The sequence below is a fragment of the Microcaecilia unicolor genome, chromosome 1, assembly GCF_901765095.1.
Source record: "Microcaecilia unicolor chromosome 1, aMicUni1.1, whole genome shotgun sequence".
NCBI classification, from domain to species: Eukaryota; Metazoa; Chordata; class Amphibia; order Gymnophiona; family Siphonopidae; genus Microcaecilia; species Microcaecilia unicolor.
The window spans coordinates 105,011,771-105,039,297 of NC_044031.1; the positions used below are offsets into that span (position 1 = coordinate 105,011,771).

At 42.0% G+C, this 27,527-nt stretch overlaps 1 protein-coding gene across 1 annotated transcript in view; it reads right to left on the reverse strand.

Annotated features, from left to right (window-relative positions):
• APBB1IP (amyloid beta precursor protein binding family B member 1 interacting protein) overlaps positions 1-27,527 on the reverse strand; it is a 247,373-nt gene that overhangs the window by 11,789 nt on the left and 208,057 nt on the right. The window contains exons 11-13 of the mRNA XM_030199285.1: positions 22,696-22,794; positions 14,321-14,438; positions 2,163-2,245 (exon numbers count right to left, since the gene is read on the reverse strand). Coding sequence (XP_030055145.1) covers positions 2,163-2,245; positions 14,321-14,438; positions 22,696-22,794 — 300 coding nt within the window. The remainder of the gene's footprint in view (positions 1-2,162; positions 2,246-14,320; positions 14,439-22,695; positions 22,795-27,527) is intronic.

The window sequence follows — 27,527 nt, forward strand, 5'->3', positions numbered from 1 at the left end:
GCACCAAAGATGTGGTGTTGGGGCACAGAAATTCCACCTGGATGTTTCTAAAGAGTCAATGTGTGGGTGCGCTGCACAATTATCAAGAACTTGCACAATCCTCCTAGACCTCCTCTGTAATTCAATGTTTCAGCTCATTAACCAGTTCCTAAAAATTTCCGATGTCATCCATGCATTTTTGTTAGCATGATACAGAACAGGTACACTTTCCATACTGATCCCTTTAAAATACTGTGGCTTAGCACTTTTTCCAGTAACCAGCAGCTTGCATTTATCAGTTCCCAACATGTTGGAACAGCATAATACTGTGACATGATCCGTCACTTTCTTTGAACCCTCCATTGCCCCAGGTACAAATAAAATACCTGTATATAATATGTAAACTGCTTTGAATGTAGTTGCATATCAAGTCCCATTCCCTCTCCCTTTCCTTTTCCCGTATTCATGATTGAAAACAGGTCTAGTCAAAAAGCCTTAATTTTGGCCTTCAACATTTTTGTTTTATTTCATTACTGCAGAAAAACCTTTATCTTTTGGTACCACCCAGGTGCCACCCAAAACATGTCCCCAACACACCCCCTTGAAATTTGGATGAATTGTGGAGAAAAACATCTAAAAACAGAGTGCCAAGAATTGCAACATTTTTCACTATCACCTTATGGCTTTTTTGGGGTGTTTTGAAAATGAGCCCCACAGTGTCTTTTTCCCAAAGTACATTACATTAGATTGAGAACTCTTTGGGGAATGGGATTGTGCTACCACACTATACGTATTATTATTCCAGATGGAATTCAGCAAAACTCCACAAAACAGAATTTGCACCAAATTTCTCTCTCCTTTGCTTCATTTTGCACAGGCAGCAGCAACAACTACTACTACTTATCATTTTTATAGCACTACTAGACGTACGCAGTGCTGTACACTCGGAGGTGAAAATTCAATCAGCTGGTCTACCTCTCTCCTACAATTGAGTAGGAGGAGGCGGCTCATGGCTACACATCAGGCTACATTCTCCTCTTCTGTTATTCTGAGCCAGACTATTCCTTTGAACCACATGAGGTTTCAAAAATAAAAATGCAGGGTTTAAAGGAATAGGCCCAGGATTGCAGAGGAGGAGAATGTGGCCTAATGTGCAGCTGTGAGCCCCCTCTTGCTGCATGATCAAGAAAGAGTGCTGTGAAGTAGGGGGAAGAGAAAGCTTGGGGAGCGGGTGCCATAGGAACAGGGGCTGAAGTAAACTGGGTGGGTTTTCCACAGTAGGGAGCAGGGCTACAGAAAGGTAGAGGTGATATATACCATGGGGGGAGGAGGTGGTTGGAGAAAGCTGGAGGTCGTGTATGCCACTGGGGGAGGGGTTGTATGCTATGGGAGGTGACTGGAGAATGCTATGGGAGTGTGTGCTATGGGAGGTACTGTAGAAAACTAGGGGGTGCGGCATGGGGATTGGGGGAAAAAAACAAGCTGAATGTGTGCCACAGGGGAGGGGGAAGAGAAAGGAGATGTGAGGATCGTAGCAAAAAAAGAAGAGATGTGGGATGTGTGCTGAGGGAGAGGGAGCATGAGGAGTGTGCCTGGGGCCTGGGGACCAACAGAACTGGAGGGTCTTGCTGGGAACTAGGGAAAGGGACCGGGGGGGGGGGGGGGAGAACTTTTGGTGCTAGAGGGTGGAGATCAGGTGAATACACAGTGGATGGGGTATGGGGAAAATTGAGAAGTGTTCACCTTGAGAAGGGATACAGAAAGTTGGGGCTTGACCTACCAGAGGAGGGTAAGAGGTTCAAGCTAAGAGACAGAGCTGGGGAAGATGGAACTTGAGGAGGGGAAAAGCTAGGCGGAGGGAATTTCATGCTTGGAGGAATTTTGCACCAAAAAAATCTTCAAATAGTAGGACACAGAATTTTCAAATACCATGTGCAGCAGTCTCTCTTTAAACAATTGTTGGACCAGGAAACTGAAGAAGGGACCTACATGGACTGAGCCACTATTGTACAGCATTATCATTTTTGCATAATTCTTATTTTTGTTCCATAAATGTTATCACAGTTTACAAAAATTATTATCATTTTCTCTCCTCCCCACAATTTTATTTTAAAAATAAACTGATATCAATAAAGAATGAGGAGTAACACTGAAGGCTTGCATTTCTGTACTAGCTTGCATACCTCAGCACGTTTAAAGGCCTCTGGATTAGTTGAGATGACTGGGATCACATTCTGGTGAATCTGTCCATTTGCCTGAACAGCACCTAGTATACAGATAACAACAGAGAGAGAGAGAGAGAGAGAGAGAGAGAGAGAGAGGTTTAGCTTCATTTTTCTGTACATTATTTTGAACATGAAATGCCCCAGCCCATGTCACAGTTATTAATCTGTTTCTCTGTTGATGAAAGCAAAATGAGAATACACATATATGGTTTCAACTGTATTGACAGTATTTTGAAAACAAAGTACAAGGAGTCTCCTTTTTTTTTTTTTTTTTGAATCAGCCAAGTTTCTTGTATTCATGAGAATACATGCATAGGGGGAGGAAACTGTTGAAATGTAGAGATGTCTATTAGCATGTGCTAAGCTTTAGTAAAAGGGCCCCTTAATTACCAGTGTGATGAACACAGCAACATAGACAAGTACATAGGATCTCTAGGACCACTGCTTTTTAACATATTTATAAATAATCAAGAGATGGGAATAACTAGTGAGCTAATTAAATTTGCTGATGACACAAAGTTATTCAAAGTTGTTAAATCACAAGAGAATTGTGAAAAATTGCAAGAGGACATTTAATGTGGGCAAGTGCAAAGTGATGCATGTGGGAAAGAGGAACCCAGACTATAGCTACGTAATGCAAGCTTCCACATTAGAAGTCACTGACCAGGAAAAGGATCTAGGTGCCATTGTTGATGATACTTTGAAACCCTCTGCTCAGTGTGGCTAAGGAAGCAAATAGAATGTTAGGTATTATTAGGAAAGGAATGGAAATAAAAATGAGAATGTTATAATGCCTTTGCATCGCGCCATGTTGCAACCGCACCTTGATTACTATGTGCAATTCTGGTCACCGCATCTCAAAAGAGATGTGGAGGGGGATAATCGAATGGGAACGACCATCTCTAAGGGCGCTCATTTCTAAGGATGGCGCTGCGAAGGGGCGGGGCATCTCATATTATCGAAACAAGATGGGCGGCCATCTTTCATTTCTATAATATGATCTGGGATGCCCAAATCTCAACATTTAGGTCGACCTATGGTCGACCTAAATGTTGAGATCGTCGACCTTAGAGATGGGCAACCTCGGTTTTCGCCGATAATGGAAACCGAGCATGCCCATCTCAAAAATGACTAAATCCAAGGCATTTGGTCATGGGAGGAGCCAGCATTCGTAGTGCACTGGTCCTCCTGACATACCAGGACAGCAACCGGGCACCCTAGGGGGCACTGCAGTGGACTTCAGAAATTGCTCTCAGGTGCATAGCTCCTTTACTTTGTGTGCTGAGCCCCCCAACCCCCCCCCCCAAACCCACTCCCCACAACTGTACACCACTACCATAGCCCTTAGGGATAAAGGGGGCACCTACATGGGGGTACAGTGGGTTTCGGGTGGGTTTTGGAGGGCTCACATTTACCACCACAAGTGTAGCAGGAGGTGGGGGGGATGGGCCTGGGTCCGCCTGCCTGAAATGCACTGCACCCACTAAACACTGCTCCAGGGACCTGCATACTGCTGTAATGGAGCTGGGTATGACATTTGAGGCTGGCATAGAGGCTGGAAAAAATGTTTTTTAATTATTTTTTGGAGGGGTGGGAGGGGGTTGGTGACCACTGGGGGAGTAAGGGGAGGTCATCCCCGATTCCCTCCGGTGGTCATCTGGTCAGTTCGGGCACCTTTTCGAGACTTGGTCATGAAAAAAAATGGACCAAGTATAGTCGGCCAAATGCTCTTCAGGGACGTCCTTCTTTTTTCCATTATCGGCCGAGGACGCCCATCTCTTAAGTGTGCCCTTGTCCCGCCATCGTTATGCTGCCAACACGCCCCCGGGAACTTTGGTCGTCCCCGCGACAGAAAGCAGTTGAGGATGCCCAAAATTGGCTTTTGATTATGCCGATTTGGGTGACACTGAGAGGAGGATGCCCATCTCCCGATTTGTGTCGGAAGATGGGCGCCCTTCTCTTTTGAAAATGCCCCTGATAGTGGAATTAGAAAAGGTACAGAGAAGGGCAATGAAAATGATAAAGGGGATGGGATGACTTCCCTATGAGGAAAGGCTAAAGTGACTAGGGCTCTTCAGCTTGGAGAACAGATGGCTGAGGGGAGATACTCAAGTTTCCTCAGTAATCACAATGTCTTTCAGGTCTCTTTGGAAACTAAGGGAAGGGAAATGGGACTTGATATACCGCCTTTCTGAAGTTTTTGCAACTACATTCAAAGCGGTTTACATATATTCAGGTACTTATTTTGTACCAGGGGCAATGGAGGGTTAAGTGACTTGCCAGAGTCACAAGGAGCTGCAGTGGGAATTGAACTCAGTTTCCCAGGATTAAAGTCCACTGCACTAACCACTAGGCTACTCCTCCACTAAAAAGGATCAGACCCTATTTCTCATCAGAAACATTCAGACTATTGGTACAGTCATTAACATTTTCCCAATTCGATTTTGTAATGCCATATATGCTGGCTGTAAGGAGTACCTGTTGAAAAATTCCAAACAGCTCAAAACACTGCAGCCAGGTTCATATAAAAAATCTCTCATTTTGAAAGTGCCTCCCCTTTATTAATCAAATTACACTGGCTTCCCATCAAAGCGAGAATCACCTTCAAATTATGTACCTTTATCTTTCTAATCCTAAATGGCACAGCTCTAGACTATATGGTACCATTAATAAACTTACCTCAAAGAAATGCTAAATATGAGGCAAGAAACTATCTCAGACTACACCTCTGAAATTGCAAAAAAGTGATCTACAAAACTGTCCACTCTGCAGACTTCACTTACCTAGGAACCAAATGGTGGAATTCCTTACCACCCAAAATAAGAAATATACAGGAAAATACTAGATTCCCCCAAATCCTCAAATTATTCCTATTCAAACAAACCCTCACAAAGAACAACCATATCTCAAACAACTAATTATTACCTGAATTGATTATTACTCTATTTTCCATTAACTTTCTCTTTGCTTCATGTAGAATTTCTCATTCTTAATAGATTTTCTAAATGTTAAACATACATAGTTATCCCAGTATGTTTATGATACTGTCTTGTAAAATTGGATTCTTACTACAAATTATTTTCTTATGCATTATTCTTTGTTATGTATCCTATACTGTTTATTGTAAGCCACATTGAAAAACTTGTTTGTGATAATGTGGGATATAAATGTCAGAAATAAATAAATAAATAAATAAATATGATAGAGATCTATAAAATAACAAGTGAAATGGAATGGTTAGACATGAATCACTTGTTTATTCTTTCCAAAAAAGAAGGACTAGGGATTATGCAATGAAGCTACTAAGTAGTATATTTAAAGCAAATTGAAGAAAATATTTCTTCACACAGCATGTAATTAAACTTTGGAATACGTTGCCAAAGAATGTGGTAAAAGCAGTTAGCTTTTAAAAAGTTTTGGATAACTTCCTAAAAGAAAGTCCATAAGCCTTTATTAAGATGGACTTGCTTATCTCTAGGATAAGCAGCGTAAAATCTATTTTACTGTTTTGGGATCTTGCCAGGTACTTGTAACCTGGATTGGCCACTGTTGGAAACAGGATACTGGGCTTGATGTACCTTCGGTCTGTCCCACTGTCACGCTTATTTTCGTAAGGTCGTCCAAATCGGCATAATCGAAAGCCGATTTTTTGACACCCTCGACTGCTTTCCGTCGCGGGGACGACCAAAGTTCACGGGGGTGTGTCGGCAGTGAAGGCGGGACTGGGGCGTGATTAGGATGGTCGTCCTCGGCTGATAATAGAAAAAAAGAAGGGCATCCCTGACGAGCTCTTGGCCGACTTTACTTGGTCTATTTTTTTTCATGACCAAGCCTCAAAAAGGTGCCCCAACTGACCAGATGACCACCGGAGGGAATCAGGAATCACCTCCCCTTACTCCCCCAGTGGTCACTAACCCCCTCCCACCATAAAAAAACAAGTTTAAAAATACTTTTTTGCCAGCCTCAAATGCCATACTCAGGTCCATCGCAGCAGTATACAGGTCCCTGGAGCAGTTGTATTGGGTGCAGTGCACTTCAGGCAGGTGGACCTGGGGGGGGGGGGGGGTTTGGGGGGCTCAGCACCCAAGGTAAGGGAGCTATGCACCTGAGAGAAATTTCTGAAGTCCACTGCAGTGCCCCCTAGGGTGCCCGGTTGGTGTCCTGGCATGTGAGGGGGACCAGTGCACTACGAATGCTGGCTCCTCCTATGACTAAAGGGCTTGGATTTGGACGTTTTTGAGATACATGTCTTTGGTTTCCATTATCGGCGAAAACTGAGGACGGCCATCTCTAAAGTCGACCTAAATGTTGGAATTTGGGCGTCCCCGACCGTATTATCGAAATGAAAGATGGATGTCCATCTTGTTTCGATAATATTTATTTGTTGCATTTGTATCCCACATTTTCCCACCTATTTGCAGGCTCAATGTGGCTTACAATATTACATCATGTCAAGCGTCATTCAAGAGTAGATACACAATTAATTACATATAGAACAAGTGAAACATAGTGGATATAATCAATTCAGTAAACAAGAAAACAGAATATCAAGTGACTAGCGGTATGTTAGAAACCCTATTATTTCTAATAGGATTATTATGGGAAGTCTTGTTGAAAAGGTAAGTCTTGATTTTCGAAAGTTGATTAGGTCGTGAATAGTCTTCAGGTTAAGTGGCAATGCATTCCACATCTGTGTGCTAATGTAGGAAAAGCTAGATGCATGTACTAGTTTGTATTTTAGACTTTTACAACTTGGGAAGTGAAGTCCCAGGAATGTGTGTGCTGATCTTTTAGCATTTCTGGGTGGGAGATCAATAAGGTCTGACATGTAGGCCGGAGCATTTCCATGAATAACCTTATGAACCAGAGTGCACACTTTGAACACAGTACGTTCTTTAACTGGAATCCAATGCAGCCTCTCTCTTAGGGGCTTAGCACTTTCGTATTTTGTCTTTCCAAATATTAGTCTAGCTGCGGTGTTCTGAGCTGTCTGAAGTTTCTTGATGATATGCTCTTTACAACCAGCATAAATACCTCTTGGGAAGAAAGGTTTTAATCTCTTGAGTTTCCACATTGATTGAAACATCTTCTTAGTTGTATTCTTCACATGGCTTTCAAGTGTGAGATTTCGATCAATGGTAACTCCGAGAATCTTCAGGGTGTCTGAGATAGGAAGGGAAATGTTTGGTGTGGTAATGGAGGAGAATTTACTTGTGCTATATTGTGATGTAAGTATAAATCACTGTGTTTTTTCAGTGTTGAGTTTTAATTGAAAAGCATCCGCCCATGAATGCATAATTTGGAAGCTGCGATTGATGTCATCCATAATTTCCCTTGACATCATCTGCATATATGTACGAATTAAGGTCTTGACTGTGCAGCATCTTGGCCAGGGGTGTCATCATTAGGTTGAAGAGGGTTGGGGAGAGTGGAGATCCTTGGGGAACTCCACATTCCGGTATCCATAAATCTGACGTATTCGAGTTAGATTTCACTTGGTATGATCTTGTAGTTAGAAAGCCTTTAAACCAATTGAGAACGTTGCCTCCAACTCCAAAGTATTCCAGAATGTTTAAGAGTATATTATGGCTTACCATGTCGAATGCACTGGACATGTCAAATTGTAGAAGGAGTATGTTGTTGCCAGTTGCAATTGTTCGTTTGAATTTATTAAGCAGAGTAGTTAATACTGTTTCGGTGCTGTGGTTACCAGTTGCAATATGCATTGCCCCGCCCCTTCGTGGCACCATCCTTAGAGTTGGGCGCCCTTAGAGATGGTCATCCCCATTCGAAAATGCCCCTCCATGCCAACACTTATGTTTTTATGTTCTAGGGGAAAGGAAGGGATAGTAGATGGCATGGTTGGGCAGACTGGATAGGCTATATGATCTTTATTTATTTATTGATAGAATTTATAACAATTATTCACAAATACAACACGTGCTTAAGAGACACAGAGGTAATAATTGCAAAAGAGGAAATTCACATTAATAACAAAGGAAAACAATCAAACTCCTTCTTAGACCATTATAATATGGGGGAGGGGGATCTAGTAAATCAGGAGAATAACATGAAACAATGAAAATTATTAAATGCCCTAAACTGATCTGAAACACCCAATAACTATCTATGAGCCATCACTCTGTACAGGAGATCTTAACATCTAAGAAGGCCCCCAGGTGTTGAGGTTCCCAAAATACATATTTCACCCCCAAATAATGGACTAAACAGTTACATGGATATGCCAGTTTATGCACGTCTAAAATGCGAATAGTGCTTTTAAATAAACTTCTTAACATGTTATCCCAATGCATTCATTTGCAAGCTGTGAGCTAATACCTCTCATAAAAAATGATTTGGATAAAGTAGTTTGGTTGCCATTTTAATCCAATTGAATATATAGAAACTAAGGTTAATAAATAAATAAATAAGAATTAAAGTGATACTTTTTGCACATCTAATATAATAAAATGCACCCTCAACGTTCTGAGGACAACGTTCTGTGAAGCCATGAAGCCATCTGATGTCACTCCCAGGCTGAAGGGTTCGTGGATTCGTGGTGTGAAGCCTTCAAGCCAGCCAGCCGTCTCTGCCCCGCCCTCGCGTCTAAACAAACAAATCCGGAAGCGAAGCGTCAGGGAAGGAGGCGGCGCTCCTGACGTCTAGCCTTCCCTTCGCTGTGTGTTCCGCCTTCAAAAAAAGGCGGAACACAGCGAAGGGAAAGCTAGATGTCGGGAGCGCCGCCTCCTTCCCTGACGCTTCGCAGCCGGAAACGCCACGGAGGTAAAGTTAAAAAGAATAAAAAAAACAAAAAAGGGATGCATGGATGCGAAGGGGGGGGGCATGGATGCGAAGGGGGGGGGGGAGAAGAGGGCGGGCCAGGCTGGGACATGGGAGAGAGAGGAGCATGGATGTGAGGGGGGGCCATGGAAGGGAGAGAGGGGACTTGCTGGAAAAGGATGAATGGAGGCGGCAGGGGACAGAGGAGCATGGATGGGCATGGATTGGGAGGGCAGGGCTCAGGGAAAGAGGGAAATTGCTGAAAAGGGATGAATGGAGGGGGCAAGGGACAGAGGAGCATGGATGGGCATGGATTGGGAGGGCAGGACTCAGGGAGAGAGGGAAATTGCTGGATAGGGATGAATAGAGGGGACAGATGGGCATGGATGGATATGGATTGCAGGGCAGGCCTCAGGCAGAGAGGGCAATTGCTGGATAGGGATGAATGGAGGGGCCAGGTGACAGAGGAGCATGGATGGGCATGGATTGGAAGGGCAGGACTCAGGGAGAGGGGAATTGCTGGATAGGGATGAATGGAGGGGACAGATGGGTATGGATGGATATGGATTGCAGGACAGGCCTCAGGCAGAGAGGGGAAATGCTGGATAGGGATGAATGGAGGGGGCAGTGCCCATGGAGAGAGGGGAATTGCTGGAAATGGATGAATGGAGGGGGCAGGGGACAGAGGAGCATGGATGTGCATGGATTGGGAGGGCAGGACTCAGGGAGAGAGGGAAATTGCTGGATAGGGATGAATAGAGGGGACAGATGGGCATGGATGGATATGGATTGCAGGGCAGGCCTAAGGGAGAGAGGGCAATTGCTGGATAGGGATGAATGGAGGGGCCAGGTGACAGAGGAGCATGGATGGGCATGGATTGGAAGGGCAGGACTCAGGGAGAGGGGAATTGCTGGACAGGGATGAATGGAGGGGACAGATGGGCATGGATGGATATGGATTGCAGGGCAGGCCTCAGGCAGAGAGGGGAAATGCAGGATAGGGATGAATGGAGGGGGCAGGTGACAGAGAAACATGGATGGCCATGGATTGGGAGGGCAGGGCTCAGGGAGAGACTCACTCTCTCTCTCACACACTCACTCTTTCACTCTGACTCTCAAACAGTCACTCTCACATACACTCTCCCAAACATACACACTCCGAGGAAAACCTTGCTAGCGCCCGTTTCATTTGTGTCAGAAACGGGCCTTTTTTACTAGTTTTATATACAGCATTCAGGTCAGAAATGGAGCATCTAAGCTGGTACAATCACAGTTTCCAGCCTACTTTGCAAAAGGTCCCCTGGTCTGCTGTTTCTCACAACCAGTGCTCAAGGGCTTGCATGGAGTTCCTTCTGCTTCCAAAAGCAATCAAAACTGGTAGATTTTGCAGAAAGAATCACAAGAGTTTCATGAGAATCATGGGAAATCCTCTCTTCAACACCCTAATGCCTGCTTGGACCTGGCGTTATTTTGTACAGCAGTAAGGCACCTTTGTTTTGGGTGCTCTTTTCTGATCATTGGGGAGAAATACAAAATGACCTCATTTAAATGAGCTTGATTACAGATGGCATTTAGTTGAAGAGGAAGTTACACCCTGTGTCACTGCAGTATCATAGCTGTAACTGAGGTTAGCAAAACAAAACCACACTGGTGTTTTTATATATGCTGTCACTGTTGGAGCCAAGCAATATTTCCATGTCTGAGCTGGAAAAGCAGCTGAGTGGCAATTAGTAAACACTTGTATCCTGAAATGTGGGGTTGTCTATGAGTCTGCAGAGCTGGGATTTTAATTTCTGCCTTCCTTCTCATCCCTGTGTGCCCTTGCATGATGGAATCATCCTGCCAGTGCTGCCCATATACACAACAAAAGGTACCAGTCACATTCACTCTCTTGGGCCAAAGGCAACATTGCAAGAATTCCAGAAGCACCTACTAATTGCTTTCCTTTTAATCCTCAGCTTTTCCCAAACATTGTATACATAACTCTTTTAATTCTTCAGTCTGAGCATGAAAGCTGTATATTCATGTGTAGGCAAAACAGCCCTATTTTTAAAGCTCTGCATTCTAAATGAAAGGGTGTGGTTATATCCATCTTGTTCTACACCTTGAGACACCAACTTAAAGGCTTTGCAAAGACATCACAGATTTATTCTGAAAACGTCTTGGTTTCCAAAGATTCCTCATTGTTTCAGACTTTTCTTTTAGATTGCTTGCCTTTAGGAGTACAGCTTTGTGCCAGATAGGAGATAACTCCAGTTTTTCTGTTCTGTGGGTCATGATCATCTTCCCTTCCCCAATTGTATTTAGATTGTATCGCTTACATTCTCCTTTATTATTCTGCAGATCAGTTTTCCAGTACTGTGCTTGGAGAAACAATATTGGAGAGGTCTGTAGTGAAGACCGGGTTCATTTTAAACACATTTAATTATATAGAATTATGCCATTGTGAAGCCAGAAAATGAAACGCCAAATACACAAGGGATGTGTAGGGTTTCTATTTTTCATTCTGTTCTGTTTTTGTTTTGTCAGTGGGTTTTTCATTTTTATCATATTGTTTCTATTTTTCTTTTCATTTTTTATTTTTTAGTGTGAGCTGTTTTTCAACACTGCTAACTAAAACTGGCCGCAAACCCCACATCGGCCTCTCAACTAAACTTGATTCTAAAAACTGAAAAGATCCAAAACTCCAGGCTTGTCATCATCCAGTAGACTCCAGGGCACCCAGGCTATGGGGCTCAAATGGAACAGAAGTGATCCCCAGTCACTTTTGGCCTACGACTTCTGGCACAATTTTGATTTATAACCCCAGAGTTATCCACACAGTATCACAGAATAGAACTCTAATAGAACAAGCTTATGATGAAAAAGGGAAGGAAAAGCCTCACAGTAGTTCAAATCCAAAAAAAGGTTTATAGATTTATAGAGCTATATTGATCTGAGTAGATCTCTACTTCATCATCAGCAAAACTCTCCCCACAGATTATAAGAGCTCGAGAAATAAAATGAAAACCACTTCTCTCATGGTTCAAACGAAGCACAGGACAAACAAGTTTGCAGTTGGAAATATCCACCAGATGTTTTTCCTGTGCTTCGTTTGAGCCATGAGATAAGTGGTTTTCATTGGTTGGGTTAGTTGGGGTTACCATATGGCTCCAGAAAAAGGATGGATTGAGCCAGCCGGGTTTTACTTCCATTGCTTGAAAGCAATGGAAGTAAAACCCGGCTGGCTCAATTACTTCCATTGAAAGCAATGGAAGTAAAACCCGGCTGGCTCAATCCATTCTCCTTTTTCTGGAGCCATTTGGTAACCCTAGGTTAGTACTGTTTGCTGTAGCACTCCTGGAGCCTTTGCTATCTGGATAATGCCTGACCGACACCCCCCCCCCCCCCCCCCCCATCACTGGGCTTGATTCCTGTTGTTGCCTGACTGTTGCTAACCTCAGCTGCGAACTCCATAGCAGTGATGCCAACTGCCTTCGGAGAAGAGAGTCCGGTGATGTCATCTGGGAGCCTTTCCACGGTATCTCTTTCTCGTTGGATTGCAGGATTTCCCGGTGGCTCTCTGAGCTCAGGGGACAATGAAATGCTGCTGTCTAGAGGCAGGCAGGATGACACCTCACCCTCACCAGCACTCAACAGACCCCTGGATGGTGTTACTGCCACAAAGACTCCTTCCTTGTTTGCACTAAACTTGGTGATGAGGTAAGAACTTTGGAAATCACTGGGGTTCCAGCTTTCCCTCAGCGTTTCTTAGTTATAGTAAGGAAACGTGAAGCTGCAAGCTAAAGTGTCTAAGTCTAGGATGCCATCTTTCCATTCAAAGCAACCCCCCAACCCCCCCCCCCCCCCAAACAAAACAGGATTATAGATTTAAATTTGTAGTTGGACCTTTCTGGTAGGCTGCAAGTACACTAATAATTAGATATCCTGGTGGAACTACAGACTCTTTCATAACTGAATGCGTCTGGCAGGCCAGGCACAATTGAAAATCTTTTTGCTTATGAGGAACAAATAAACCAAGCTCTTTCTCTTCTCCCCACATCTCTAATTGCTGACGCCACCTTCTTGGGCAACCTGGATGAACCATACAGGTCTTTATCTGTCATCATTTACAATGTTAATATGCTTACGTTACTGAAACAGAAATCATCACATGGATATTGTCAGGAGATGGTAAAGTGGGAATGAATGACAGCTGTTTTTAAACCAGAATATAACAATAAAAGCATGCAAACTGAAAGATCAAAGACTCTGCTTGCCAGGGATTGAAGCAGCAGGTTAGGCCAAGCCTGTTTCAATTTACTTATCTTTGCTGCTGCATCACAGAAGAAGATGAAAATAAAACAAGATTCCAGCAGAGATTTAAGTAGACTAAGCTGTGCTTCTCAGATCATGCACAGAAACATAATTAACTGTAATCGGCATGAAAATGTAAGTTTCTTTGATTTGTAACATAAATCCTCTACCTTGGTAGAGATGGACATGGGGGAAGCCACTGCTTGCCCCGGGATTGGTGGCATGGAATGTTGCTACTAATTGGGTTTCTGTCAGGTACTTGTGACCTGGATTGGCCACTGTTGGAAACAGGATACTGGGCTAGATGGACCATTGGTCTGATCCAGTATAGCTATTTTTATGTTCTTATGGTACAGCAGCAGTTATATGTACATTGAAACACTAAGACAGGTCATTTTTGAACACCACTAGCACTTCTAAAAATATCAACATATGACAGTCATTGCAGCGGGATCAACAAGACTCTAAATTGCTGTAACACCATTACATTTGTGTGAACAGCAATAAAGTCTTCTAACCTGGTGCTTATCAAAATTTCTGTGTCTGTGACCACATTATAATAGTCACAGAAAGCCCCTCAAAGGCCTATCTTTCATAGTTCACAGTTCATATTTATTTGCTATAGTAGAAAATCTACCAAAATTCCATCCACATTGCTGCTTCTGACCCGCCTATACCATTGTAGCCAATGCTGCAGTCAAAACTCACCTTTTGTGGAGCCCTGTGCAGGCTAAATTATAGCATAGGTTCACCAGGAGATGTAAGCCAATTAGTTTTTTTTTTCAGCCTGCGCATGCTGTGACTCCAAATCACAGATTTTGTGACCCCAATTGGGATTGCAATCAAATTTTTGGAAGCCATGCCCTAACTTTTCCAAAAAGTGAAAGCTTCAAACTCAAGGTTTCAAACCTAAAGCAGAAGTAAAGCAACATAAGATGCAACATTAGTAAACTAAGATCCGTCTTCCCTTTATAGCAACCCTGATGGGTGTCTCTTTATGTTAAGTCCCCTTGTTAGCAGCCATCTTTATGTTACACTACCTGAAGAGGATGATCTGGCAGTGACAGTTGGATCTACTTTGGAAAGGTTTGGCCAGCGGGATGCCAGCCCCATCTGCTGCACTGCAAATCTGTAGTTGTCATATAGAGTCTTTCCAAACTTGAAAGAAAAAGAAGGCAAAATGCTTTGAATGTGATCAGCAGTGTACTCAAGAGAAATAGACACTGCAATAAAGGCATTGGAAATGACAGATTTTTCTCCATTGATTCATGCAAACACATTATTTGTTCTAAACCATACAATGCAGATATTTTAAAAGGTAAATAAAACATTTCATATTACCTCCTGTGGCAGGAATATATATAATAATACTAGAGTGAGTCACAATAGGGTGCACACTGTTGCCCTAAAGTTATATGCCCTGGAGTATATGGGTTTTCTCATAGGCCTTTGCATTTATCTCAGTCCTATTGCATTCTATATATAAGCCGTTGCTTAATTAATTAATTAATTATTTGTGGCATTTATACCCCGCTTTTTCCTGCTCGATAGCAGGTTCAGTGCGGCTTACAAAGTATGGTACAAAGTATCACAGAGATAATACAAAGTGTGGAACAAAGTATCACTTAGATGACATAGTTACATAGAGTAGGACAATAGTGATAGATGTGGGAAAGAATTGGAGTATGGGTAATGCTAGTGGTGTGGAATTAGGATCGGGGTTTAGGATTGGTTGTTTGGGTAGGCTTGTTTGAAGAGGTAAGTCTTCAGGAGTTTTTGGAAGGGTAGGTATTCATTGGTTTTTCGGATGTGTTGAGGTATGGCGTTCCAGAGTTGGCTGCCTATAACAGAGAAGTTGGATGCGTAGTAGGTTTTGTATTTGAGGCCTTTGCAGTTGGGAAGATGAAGATTGAGATATGTTCGAGAAGATTTGAACCAGTTCCTGGCTGGTAGATTGATCAGGTTGGACATGTAGCTTGGAGCTTCGCCATTGAGGATCTTGTGGATCATTGTGTGGACTTTGAAGTTTATACGTTCCTTGATGGGGAGCCAGTGAAGTTTTTCTCGAAGTGGTGTTGCGCTTTCAAATCGTGATTTGCCAAAGATGAGTCTAGCTGCTGTGTTAGATGTGAAGGTGTCCTACGCTCTCACAGAAGAAGCAGTGACTCCTGTTCAAGTGAGGGTGGGGCCATAGGTGTTGCTTATGGTAGCATGGGGGGCAGATGTGATCTCCAAAAAAATACCTTGACACCCCTTTGCCACCCCAAACTTAATGGATTCTGGCTGGTTGCATCTCCAAAATACAGATCTTCCTTTCTTAAGCCACAATTGAGCCTGACACCATTTGACCCATGAAATTTGTAACAGAGCCCTGCATGTTTCAGACATAAGCTGTTTGAATGCGCAGTTCAAACAGATTATGCTTGAGCTGAGCAGGGCTCCTTAGTTACAGAGCCTCAGGGGTCAAATGGTGTTGGTTTCAATGCGTACTTGAACTTTGAAGAAGTAGCCCCAGAAGATAGCTTAGGGGTGCTGGGTGATTGGCCAAGGGAGAGAGAGCTGGGAAACAAGCATGTGGACACAGGGGTTGAGGGGGAGAAACAAGACCAGAAGAAGGATGGGACTTGAGGGCTTGGAGGTAGATCAAGTATGGGCTTGGGGACTGGGGGAAGATTAGTGGTGGGAAGAAAAACAGAGGAAAGTTAGGACCCAACGATTGTGGGGTGGAGATCAGAGGAAGGATGAGACTCGGAGACTGGGGTGGGAGACAGCAGGGACTTGGGAACTGGTGTGTAGGGATGACAGAGGCTGGCGGACTGAGATGATCAGAGGAAGACTGGACTTACGGACTGATGGGAAGGGGAGAGCAAGGGAAGAACAGGGATTTGGTAATAAGGGAAGAAGGCAGAGGCTCAGACTGGGTGTTAGAGTGGGGAATTTGAGATAGAGAAGGGGGAACAGAACAAGAAATTTGTCCACAGGATATGGACTTGAAGGTTGAGTGAACCTTAGGGAACAGTAGAGACCTAGCAATATGTTAGAAACGAGTAGGAGTGGGTTGAGGGTATGAATGAGGGTGAGATAGGTATAAGAGAAGAGGGATGAAAGGTGGGCAGGAGTTGAAATGTGGAATGAAGAACCTGGAGGAATGGAAAGAGGATGCTGTGGAGGGGTATGAGATAGGAAGGTCTCTGAAGGGGGTGAGAGAAAGTGGTAATGGGGCAAAAAAGATGGTGAAAGAGGGATAATAGGAGGCAGGATGGTGATAAGAGACAAGAATGAGCATGATACAGGGGAGAAAATGATTGACAGGAAAAGAGTTGGGACTGGTGGGGAGATGAAAGGCAGAATAAGTTAAGTACAGAGAGTGGGAATGGAGGACTAGGATAGGGAAAGATGGAGGGTAATAGGTGACAGGGGAAGAAAAAAGACAGAGGAGGCAATGGGAACTCAAGAGAACGAGAGATGTAGGAAATGCGAAACTGGTAGGTGAGCGAAAGGAAGAGATGAGGGTGAAATGGGAAAATGAATAGATGTGAGTGAAACTGGAGGCAGGGAAAAGAAAAATGAAGATGAAAAGATGAAACATCAATGTCAAAAGACATGTAGAGGAGGAATAGAATAATACAAGAGGAAAAAAAGAAATAGGCTATAAAAAAGGAACTTAGAAGATTAGCACAAGAATAGTGGAAAAGTGAGACCGGGATCAATCCAGTTGGAGACATAAGACAGCCAGGGAAAAAAGATAGAAGAGAAAAACATTTTTTACATTTTTAGGAGCTGAACTATGTCATCTTGGTATTTGTGCACATCTTCTATTTCTCATATGTTGGAAAGTACAGGAGGTAATGCATTTCAGTTTCTATTTTTCCAGTACTGCACTTTTCACTCCAGCTTTTTTGGGAGTTTCTATATACTTTTTGTCTGCATTTTTCTGTTTCTAAGTTGTGGTTCTTTAAGGTGAGGGTATTTCCATGCTGTGCATGTGATCATCAAGATGAAGGATTCAGCTAGTGTATAGTTCCTTTGTAGAAATCTGTAGCAGTTTGATTTATTGTATTTTCGTAATAGGAGGTATAATGGTTTTCTAGGTCCTAGTGCAATATTTGCAGTGTTGCTTTTCCTTAGGTAGTGTTATTATGCTTTGAGATCTAGGAGTTAGTGCTGTTGTGGTATGGTGTTTGTGATACAATCTGAGTGTCTTTTTTGTAGGGTTCTATTATACTTCACAAAGTGTCTGGCAGTGGATTGTATGTGTGTTGGTCCTGAGATGATATCACAGTTTAAATCCATCTCTTTTGTCACAAGTGTAAATAAGGTATTTTCTGGATGACCATGGAGTAGAAGTGAGGCAGGGTGTAGAGCTAAGTGTGGAATGGTGTGGGACAGGGTGCTTGTACTAAAAACTCCCTCTCAAAATTGTTCTTCTTTGGTATCTCTGGGAAGACACAGTGCTGGAATCAGTAACTGGTATAGTTGCTAGAAAGCCTAGGCCTTGCCAGTTGAAAAAGACACACCATTAGTGGTGTCCAGATGTTCCTAGCTTCTTGTGAAAATGGTTGGCCCAGCCTAGGCCTTGTCAAACCAAGATGTGGAGCATTTGTTGAAAATGGACATGGGGGTTAGTAAAGAAGGATGCAGTAGAAGAAGGAAAGGAAGAGGGAAGCACCTACCTGAGTCCAGTGAGCTTCACTGCAAGGAAAGTGCTTAGGTTTGCCAATGTTGGCATCGGAGGAGACTCTGGGAGAGTGGGAAGTCTGAGCAGCTCCTGTATGATGTCCCTTTCAGGTGCTATGGAAACAACTTTAAAGCCAGGCCCATTGCGGCAATTTGTGAGAGAGACAGCCTACCTGCTACAGATAGGGTTGCTAATTGGATCCAGATTTTCCTGACAGGGTAGATTCAGTTCTGGGTTTACCCCACTGCATGCAGGGACTTGCAGTTCTTATTTCCCCATTGCATTCCCTGCATGCAATGGAGAAACACCTGTTGGGCGAATCTAGATCTAGTTGGCAACCTTAGCTACAGGGGAGGCATTCATCCTTATTAGCGTTGAGAAAGTTGTAAGTCTGAAGAGCCCCTGGGAGTGTGATCTTCAAGCACTGTAGATGCAGCTTAATAACTGGGCCTGTTGTGGCATGTGGCCACAAGTGCACCCTTAGAGGGGTGTGACTAAAGGGGTGTGCAAATTCAGGGCCACTCAGGAGTCCTAGACCTTGGCAATATGGAGAAGAGGAAGATGAAAGCACAGACTGCTGCTACTCATGCCTCTATCCAGAATCCTATAGATCATTAGGTGTTTATGCTCTAGATATCAAAATCAAATACAACAGAGACTCAGGTAACTGACTCCTTCTGCACATCTGAGGCCTCTTAAAGCCCCCATGTTAGGACACTACCATCACTCTGCTCCCCATTTTGATTGAAGATTTATATCTCTGATGGTAGTATAAGATGGAGTGAGAAGTCTCCTTAAGTTTTATGTCAGGCAGGATTATTACAGTCTACTTTGTAGGATTCTATCTGTTAATGCGTTCACTTACCAGAGAAATGTCCTCTTCTCTCGGAACTTCTCAGAAAGAAGTTCAGTGGGACCTTTTCTCTTTATATAGTTTTGAATCTTTGGGGCCTTTTTTTAAACAGGCTCTTTGAAGCTGACTTAGCAACCTATGCAAGTATTCTACTTCCCCACACCTTAATTAACACTTAATTGAGGTCGCTGGATGTGCTACCTCTCCAGCAGCCAAGGAAAAGAAAATAACTGCCTTTTAGAAGAAGAGTTTTTGGCTGTGTAGTTTCTACCTCTAGAAAAGGTTTCAGTTTAAAACTATGGGAAAAATGCCTATTTCTAGAGAAAATTTCAGTTTAAAACTATGGGAAAAGGGTTTGTACACTATCAGGCTTATTTTCGAAAGAGAGGGGTGCCCCTAGGGTGCCCGATTGGTGTCCTGGCATGTCAGGGGGACCAGTGCACTATGAATGCTGGCTCCTCCCACGACTAAAGGGCTTGGATATGGTCATTTCTGAGATGGGCGTCCTCTGTTTCCATTATTGCCGAAAACTGGGGACGACCATCTCTAAGGACGACCTTCTCTAAGGTCAACCTAAATGTTGAGATTTGAGCGTCCCCGATCATATTATCGAAACAAAAGATGGACGCCCATCTTGTTTCGATAATACGAGTTTCCCCGCCCCTTTGCGGGGGCGTCCTGTGAGGACGCCCTCAGGAAAACTTGGGCGCCCGTTCAATTATGCCCCTCCACGGCAACTAGTTATTGATGCTTGCTTTTCTCTTTCTCTCTCTCTTTTTAATTCCCCTTAATACTAAACTAGATCCTGCAGTGCTTGCTAGATTCTATCTGTTAATACTGTGGTACAAAGTTTTTAAAACTAAGTAGAAAAGACTATGGAGATTAGTTGATAAAATTTGCTTTTTATATTTTTATTTTGCCTATCACTAACCTACAATTCCTCCTTTAAACCCCAATCTTTAAGTTCCCAAGCACAAAGCAAAATAGCGTTCACTTACCAGAGAAATGTCCTCTTCTCTCGGAACTTCTCAGAAAGTTAAGTACCATTTCCAATGAGACAGTGGTTAAACTGGGAGAATATGAGAGGAGAATGTGCTAGGCAGAAGCTGGTGTAATCAAGCTAGACTATCAAGTGGTGTCTAGCATAAAGACAGCTTCATTATACAACTTAAGTCAACTGAGAATAGGTGAGAGTTCATTTAATGTTTTTTCAAATTTTCCAAATATTTGTTTACTGTCTCTGTTGGAACTATTAAAAAAGTATTTTCAGGAGTGTTGAATTTTTCTTATTTAGATACTATTAGACTCTCTACTGTAAATGTATTATGTTTCTACAAGTAGGTTACTTGAGAAGCAGACTGAGAGTAGTCCCGAAATGGTGGCATCTCCAGACAGTATAGAAATGTTCTGGAGTCATCTAAAATTGCCACCATCTTTAGAATCTATTAAGATAATGGTTTTGAAGTGTCTTTAGTAAGAAAGATGAGAATTTGTGGCCAGAAGGTATATTCAGCTTGTGTTCCCTTTGGCACACTGGGGAACAAGGTATACTTGTTCCCCAGTGTGTCAAAGGGAACACAAGCTGAATGGAGAAGTTTTTAGCTTCTTAAGCCTTGGGTGTCAACCCTTGACACAATGTTCTTCTTGAGATTTCCATGTAAATGTTTGGTTTTATATTAGAAAGATAGATTGACCTTTTTGGACCCTATACAATTGGGAGTATTTTTTTACATAGAAAGAATAGTTATGGACATCAATGGGTTATTAACCTAGAAATGCTGGAAGTGGATGGGGTTATTGGAGTATTTTAGGCATATATGAGCTCACATTAAATGTTAGTTTTTCTTTCTTTTGAATTTTGGTATGCTCTTTAATGTGTGCTATATGTAGGAAAGTGGTGGCAGTGACAGTGGAGGGGTGTGTGTGTGTTTCTTTTCTTTGGGAGTTTACCTTTGTTAATTTGTATTTCTTATTTTCCTTTGCATCTTCCTTTGAATTTACCTTTGGTAAATTCATTGACAATTTTAATTAAAAAAAAAAGAAGAGAGAAATGTAGGAGAGTGGAGAGAAGGAAGAGAAAGCAAGGGAAGAGGAAGAAGAGGTGCAGGACATGGGGAAGTGAAGAAGGCAAGGAAAGGACTGGGAAAGGGGATGGGATTTGATATACTATCTTTCTATGGTTACAATCAAAGCGGTTTACATATTATATACAGATACTTATTTTGTACCTGGGGCAATGAAGGGTTAAAGAAGAAAGAATAGACCACTCCACTCTACTCTCTCACTCACTTACACACACTCCATCCATTCATATGCCTCCTCTCATTCACACGGTCACCCTTCCCTCCCCCCCATATATATATATCTCCTTTCTTGCTTACAAAGTTGTTAAAGTGCACAATACTGGGCAAAACGTATTGGACTATCAGAGGAGATGAACCTTTTTATGTGAATTCTAGACTAAGAGAGTATAGGCCTAGCTGATCACTCAGATCATCAAGGATGTCCAATCTTTATGTCTCTTCCATGAAAGAACACCATCTGGCAGCAAGCATCAAAAGAGTCTTTTCATTTTGTCGCTCCTAGCTTATGGAACTCCTGTCTTTCCCCCACCTGAGCTTCACACAGAGCCTAAGCTTTATACAGTAATAAAGGTGAATACTTTACTTCTCAGGCAGGCCTTTGAAAGGCCCAGTTGACCTGTTCATTCTACTGGGCTTAGACCAGTTCTATTAGTTTTTCAAAGAAACTATCTTTCGAAAATCTCTGAAAACATTCTTCTTCAACAAGGCCTACAATGAGAACCTATAACCTCACTAAGTCACCTCACCAAACCATTCAGTTATGAACGCCCACCTTCTATAACTACCCTAACAACTCTCTTCTGTCTTCTCTCTTCCCTTCCTTAATTGCTACACAATACTAACTGTATCTGATATCCTGATATGACAATGTTAACAGATCTATGTAAGTCACATTGAGCCTGCAAATAGGTGGGGGAATGTGGGATACAAATGCAATAAATAATAATAATAATATTCTACCTTCTTTTGTTTTGTGTTTTTGGTTAACTGTCTACTGTTTTTTTTCTTCTTAACATAATCCTGTTTTGGGTTTCAATTTTAATGCTCATTGCTTTAATTGATAGAGTCACATTGTATATTATGTTTCATTTAATCTCATTTTGCATACCATCTAAAGTAAGTAATTAGGATGGGTGGGTAATAAATATAATACAACACTTCAAATAAGTAAATAAAATGCAGGTCACACATATTTTCTTCTAAGGCTTAACATTTCACTTAAAAAATATTTACCTAAAGTGGCCTGTTTAATTATATCACTAAAAAGACTATGGATTAAGAATTAGCAGAATGCTGTCATAAAAATCCTTAACTTGTGTTTTAAATAGCACAAGATAGACCTATGGCCTTAATTAGGTGCAAGGTGAAAAATAATCTGTTCCTTGGCTCTGACTCTTAGTGTTGGTATCTGGAATACTCAATTTTGCAAGTGATCATGGATTCCTCACTGATGGGAATAGATGTAGTCTGTTACACATGTAAAGGAACAGTCATGCAGTGTGTTTATTTTGGTAACAATGTCTTATTAATGATGGCCTTTCATTTTATCTATTATGATTCAGAGTAATAAGTGGCTTGGGTTAAGAAAATGGGGGATAGATGGAGCCTTGTCTCAGGAGCATCCCAAGTCAGAATTGCGATCTGTGGGATACGCCCCCTAGTGCCCCCACCCCTATCAATGCGCTGTGGCCACTGCATGGGAAACAATAGATGGGTAACAATTTTTGTGCCCCCTCTCCCTTGCATCCTGTGTAGTCACACTACTCACACAGCCCTCAGGACAGCTCTGCCTTGACCTACCTTGGCGATTCTTATTCCAGTTACCCACTGATGCAGAGTCCACGAGTCATCACAGCATAAATACTTGATATACTGGGACTCCTTCTGAATCTGTGGATGCTGCAAAGAACACATTTTGTTATTAGAAAGTAAACCTCAGCAAGCAAAAATCAACAATCAAGATAGTATGTAGAGTTTCAAGTACCAGGATCCTATCATTGTCCACTAGAAAAAAAAAAAAGAAAAAGCAGAGAACGTGCAGGCTAAAGAAGGTATGTGATATTATATTTTTTTGTTCATGTAATTTTTATTGGAAAATATTTTGATACAAAAACAAACATACATCATAAAATGAAGGCAACAAGCCCAACAGAAACACATTGAACAAGAATGAATATAGAATTAATGCACTGATGCTTATAAAAGAGGTGAAAAAATAAAGAGCAGGAATGATAACTGCAATAAACATACATATCCCAGGTTAAACGTATGATTTAAAGAAACAAATGAGAAATATAACTATTAACTTTTACAGAAGTGTGCTATTGGATTTCATATTTTTACATGCTTTAGTATACATTTTGATTTTTCTGCCAATGGATTCATATTTATATATTGTATATATGGAATTCCAACAAAAGGACGAGTCATCCTTCCTATTATCCTTCCGAACAGTACGAATGATTGATGGCAATAGCTAATAAAATATCCAGAAGTTTATCCTGTTCTTCAGATAAGGAATGAAAGAGGCCCATAGAGTGGAATATCACTATTTTATAGGAGAGCAATGATTGAATAGAAAGAATCTCAGATATGCGGGACCACACTTCCATCCAAAACGTGTGTAATCTTGGACAGGAAAAAAGCAAAAACTCTAAAGTACCAAAGTCCTTATTACAGGACCAACATTTGTTTGAGAGAGAAGCATTTATCCTATGTTGACGGACAGGTGTCCAGAGGGCCCTGTGCATAGTAAAATATAGTGTTTGCAGTTATGTAGCCGAAGCAAATGGCCTATTAATGCTAGACCAGAAAGCTGACCTTTGCTGACTAGTGAGAGATAAGTTTGTATCAGACATCCATGAAGCTTGTAGAGTTATTAAAATTTGATTGTCAGTTGGTGTTAAAATGTTATACAATTTGGATGTTGTTTTCTCCAAAATAATTGCATCTGATAGTGTTTTGAAAATATCTGGACATGTATGAAGAGTGGGCAAATCAATTTGCGAGGTCTGTAAGTTAAATTTATTCTGAAGATGTTGAAAAGAGACAAAGGCACCTTCTGAGATCACATCTTTTATAACTAATATTCCACATTGGATCCATTCAGACCGTTTCTTACTTATACAGAAAATACAATTATTCCATAAAGGAGCCTCCTGCGACATATGAATTGAGGGGGTCTTTTACTAAAGCTTAGCTTGAGTTATCAGTAGCAGGGCCCATTTTATTCCTATGGGTCCTGCTGCAGATAATCCGAGCTAAGCTTTAGTAAAAGACCCCCTGAATGTGTTAACATATCATCTAATATTTTGACAGCATATAGGGGTCCTTTTACTAAGGTGCGCTGAAAAATGGCCTGCGCTGGTGTAGGCACAGGTTTTGGACATGCGCAGATTCATTTTTCAGCACAGCTGTAAAAAAATGTCTTTTTAAAAATTTTAGCCATATATGGACATGCGGCAAAATCAAAATTGGCGTGTGTCCATTTTGGGTCTGAGATCTTACCGCCAGCCATTGACTTAGCCGTAAGGTCTTACGCATTAACCAGGCAGTAATGACCTATGCACACAGACAGCCACTTGGTGCGTGTCCACTACATGTGTCAGAAAATAAAAAATATTTTTTGGACACGCATAGCGGACGTGTGCCAAAAATGAAATAACCACAAGGGCCACGCAGTAGCCGGGCAGTAACTCCATTTTGGCATGCGTTGGTTGCACGTAGGTGCCTATCCAGCTTATTTTTGAAGGAGATCGCCGGCTATCTTCCGACACAAATTGGGAGATGGCCGGCAATCTCCTGAAACCGGCCAAATCGGTATAATCAAAAGCCAATTTCGGCCGGCGCCAACTGCTTTCCGTCGTGGAGCTGGCCAAACTTCAAGGGGGCGTTTCGGTAGGGTAGCAAAGGCGGGATGGGGGCGTGCTTTGAAATGGCCGGCTTCGCCTGATAATGGAAAAAAGAAAGCCGGTCTTGACGAGCATTTCGCCGGCTTCACTTGGTCCCTTTTTTTCACGACCAAGCTTCAAAAAGGTGCCCCAACTGACCAAATGACCACCGGAGGGAATCGGGGATGACCTCCCCTTACTCCCCCAGTGGTCACCAACCCCCTCCCACCCAAAAAAAAATAAAAAAAATATTTTTTTCCCAGCCTCAAATGTCATACCCAGCTCCCTGACAGCAGTATGCAGTTCCCTTGAGCGGTATTTAGTGGGTGCAGTGCACTTCAGGCAGCGGGACCCAGGCCCATCTCCCCTACCTGTTACACTTGTGGTGGTAAATGTTAAGCCCTCCAAAACCCCCCAAAACCCACTGTACCCACATGTAGGTGCCCCCCTTCACCCCTAAGGGCTATGGTAATGGTGTACAATTCTGGGGAGTGGGTGTTGGGGGGATTTGGGGGGCTCGGCATCCAAGGTAAGGGAGGTATGCATCTGGGAGCAATTTTTGAAGTCTAATGCAGTGCCCCCTAGGGTGCCCGGTTGGTGTTATGGCATGTGAGGGGGACCAGTGCACTACAAATGCTGGCCCCTCCCATGACCAAATGCCTTGGATTTGGCCAGGTTTGAAATCGCCGGCCTCGGTTTCCATTATCGGCGAAAACCAATGCTGGCCATCTCAAACCCGGCCATCTCTGACATTTGGCCGGCCCCAACCATATTATCGAAATGAAAGATGGCCAGCCATCTTTTTCGATAATACGGTTCGGGACCACTGTTTGCGGCGCTGGCCAAATAGATGGCCGGCCATCTATTTGGACGGCGCCGTTCGATTATGCCCCTCCATGCGGCTTAGTAAAGGGCCCCTCAGAGAACTATACAAAATGTCATATTCTTTACAATGCGCAAATGATATTAAAGATCCTAATTTCTGGGTAATGGTATTGACCCTGCCAGATCTTGTTCTAAAGACAACCATTTTGGAGGTGAAGGCAGAACACTACCATCGTTCATGATGCCACTGCTCTGGATAAAAAGGCATAATTATAATTCATAAAATTAGGAAAGTTAACACCTTCCAATTGTCTGGGTCATTTTAGCTTACACAAGGCTATTCTTGGTGGCTTATTGTTCCATAGGAATTTTGATAGCGTCTTATCAACAGTGTGGAAAAAGCTATGAGGAAATACATATGAAAGTATAGATAATACATAAAGTACCCAAGGGGCTAGGATCATTTTTATGCTATCCAGTCATCTCCACTATGTAAGATACATGGACCAGATAGAGCATGAAAATTGTATCTGTTTAATAATACGTGAGGTGTTAATTTCTATAATTTCCTTTATGAATGCTGTGAAAGCCAAACCCAGATATTTTAAACCAGTTCTATACCAGCACAATTGTAAAGAAGGAAAAAATTGCCCATACACAGTGTACATTAAGGGGTAAAACTTCCATTTTAGGCTAATTAATGGTGTAACCAGACAAAGTTCTAAATTGTTCAGTTGAAATAATTTTGGGATAGAAGTTTCAGGGGATGAAATGTATAATAAAACAGCATCTGCATATGTAGATAACTTTACTGATCTACCAACTATTGAGACTTCTCTGTTTTATGGAGATTAATAATGGCTCTAATGGAAGAATGAAGAGAAATGGTGACAGGGGACAACATCCCTATCTTGTGCCTCTGGTTAATGAAAAAGTGGGAGACAACATGGAGTTAACATAAACACATGCTTCAGGATTGGAATGCAATGTTTGTACCATATTAATAAATGTGTCACCTAGGCGAAACCAACATAAGACAGCAAACAGAAACCTCCATTCAATATAATCAAATGCTTTCTCAGATGCTGAGCAGCCTGAATGACATGACAAAAGATCCTGGTATTGTCCTCTGACAATCTTCCCTTTATAAATCCGGTTTGAGAAGGATGAATTAGATGTGGAATTGCCTTGGCCAAATGATCTGCCAGGATTTTAGTGTATATTTTACAGTCATAGTTCAGTAAGGAGATGGGTCTTTAATTTTTTAATAACAGAGGGTCTTGACCTGGTTTTTCCAAAACTACAATAGTTGCTTCAGTGAATGTACCTTTACTTTTTTTTTTGTTTAGTAGAAATCCAGAAAATAATTTAAGTAGTTTTTGTGACAAGTAATGAAGAGTGTGATTGTAAAAATCAATGTTCAATCCATCATTGCCTGGAGCTTTGGGTTTTTTTCAAAGATTTAACAGCAGTGCAAATTTCAGATATAGAGAACTGGAGATCGAGAGATTTTACCTGGTCTGCAGATAATGTGGGTTTAGACAAAGAATTTAAAAACTGATTGATTTGTTGGTTGGTCGAAGATCTTTATGATGTAGAGATTTTAGAGTAGAATTTCAGAAATAATTTGGCAATATCCTTCAAATTAGAACATATGGCTTTCCTGTCATGTATTGCTGAGATATTAGTGGACCATTTTTTTTTTTTTGCTCTTAGGTAGTTAGCTAACATTTTCCCAGCACGATTCATTCCTGAATAATAAGTAGCTTGCTCCAACGTGAAAAGAATTCCAGCACAAGAGCTTAAAATATGGTTATACTGGAATTTCAGTTTCTGTAATATGTCTAGTAAAGAGACAAAGTTCTTATGATAGTATTCTAGCTCCAAATATCTGATCTGTTGTTCCAATTTATAAAG